General features: G+C 70.6%; 1 protein-coding gene across 1 annotated transcript in view; it reads left to right on the top strand.

Annotated features, from left to right (window-relative positions):
• LOC146585183 (uncharacterized) overlaps positions 1–1,488 on the top strand; it is an 8,372-nt gene extending 6,884 nt beyond the window's left edge. The window contains exons 3-5 of the mRNA XM_085323397.1: positions 144–391; positions 491–592; positions 703–1,488. Of these exons, the coding sequence (XP_085179523.1) occupies positions 144–391; positions 491–592; positions 703–1,245 (893 nt within the window). The 3' untranslated portion in view covers positions 1,246–1,488. The remainder of the gene's footprint in view (positions 1–143; positions 392–490; positions 593–702) is intronic.
• Positions 1,489–1,539: the final 51 nt, after the last annotated feature.

The following is a 1,539-nucleotide window of genomic DNA, read 5'->3' as shown; positions in this document are numbered from 1 at the left end:
CCCAGCTGGGGGACAACCCCAAGGGGTCCTGCCCCACACGGCCCCTCATCCCGCTGGCGCTGGGGGGAGCAGGCGCCGGGCGAGTTCCCGTCCTCTCCGCTCCCCGGCCCCGGCCCCGCGATGCCTCCCCGACCCCGGGGCAGTCCCCACGGTCCCGGCCCTCCCGCCCCACGGTCCCGGCCCTCCTGCCCCACGGTCCCGGCCCTCCTGCCCCGGCAGCCGCTTCCTGAGCCTCCAGGGCCGGACCGTGGTGAGCGCCGCGCTCTTCTCCACCGGCGTCTGGCTCTCGGCCGTCCTGCTCTTCCGGCGCACCCTGAAGCTGCTGCTCTCCTACCACGGCTGGATGTTCGAGCCCCACGGCAGGATGAGCCGCAGCACCAAGATCTGGGCGGTGAGCAGCGCCCCACGGCTGCATGGGCATCCCGCTGCCCCAGGGAGCCGGGGCTCTGCCGTGCCCACGCCCCCTCCAGCCCCTCCGCTGGCCCCACAGGCGCTGGTGAAGGTGCTCTCTGGCCGCAAGCCCCTGCTCTACAGCTTCCAGACCTCCCTGCCCAAGCTCCCCGTGCCCCCCGTGGAGGCCACCATCGCCAGGGTAAGGGGCTGGTGGGGGGCTGCTGTGGGACCTGGGGCCACCGCCGCTGGGTCCTGCCTGGGCTCTGCCCGGCTGTGGGGCCACCAGGGCCAGCAGTCCTGTCCCTGCAGTACCTGGAGTCCGTGCACCCACTGATGGACGAGGAGAAGTACCAGAGGATGGAGGCTCTGGCCAAGGAGTTCAAGGAGAAGACGGCGCCCCGGCTGCAGAAGTACCTGATCTTCAAGTCCTGGTGGACCACCAACTACGTGAGCACCCAGCCCCRCTGCGGCCACCCCGGTGCCGCTGAGCTCGGGGGATTCGGCCCCACAGGAGGCTTCAGCCCCGTGTCCAGAGCTGCTGGCCCTGGTCCTGCTCCCCCGCCGGGGCCCTGGGCAGGGGACACATGGGCACTGTCCTTCCTCAGGGCCCTGGGGCCCCAAGTGAGCCCCATGGGGCAGGGTAGGGGGTCTGGCACACTGGGGGGCTGCCTCAGCCCAGCCATGGGGAGAGTGGGGGGCTCCCCCCTGCCCAAGCCCGGCCCCTGCCCCAGAGCCCCTGCCCCATCCCTGCCCCTGTCCCTATCACCGTCCTGTTCCCTATCACTGTCCCCATCCCTTGCCCTGTCCCCTGCCCCGATGCTGCCCCATTCCAGTCACCATCCTATCCCTTGACCCCATCACCATCCCTGCCCCTATCCTCTGTCCCTGTCACCATCCCTATCCCATCCCATTCCCCGTCCCTGTCACCATCCTTTTTTCCCCTGCCCCCTCTGCCTGTGACCATCCCTGCCCCCTGCCCCTGCACCCTGCTTCTGTCCCTGTCCCCTGCCACCACCTCTGCACTGTCCCTGTCCCTTCCCTTGCCCTGTCCCCTGCCCCATCCTCATCCCCTGCCCATTGCCACCTCCTATCCCCTGCCCCACCCCTCCCCTGCGCCATCCCCTGTCCCCTGCCCCATCTCCGTCC

Source organism: Rhea americana, unplaced genomic scaffold (assembly GCF_003343005.1).
Source record: "Rhea americana isolate MKP2758 unplaced genomic scaffold, rheAme1 scaffold_847, whole genome shotgun sequence".
NCBI classification, from domain to species: domain Eukaryota; kingdom Metazoa; phylum Chordata; class Aves; order Rheiformes; family Rheidae; genus Rhea; species Rhea americana.
The sequence above is the reverse complement of the archived record's forward strand: the minus strand, read 5'-3'. Positions and strand labels throughout refer to the sequence as shown.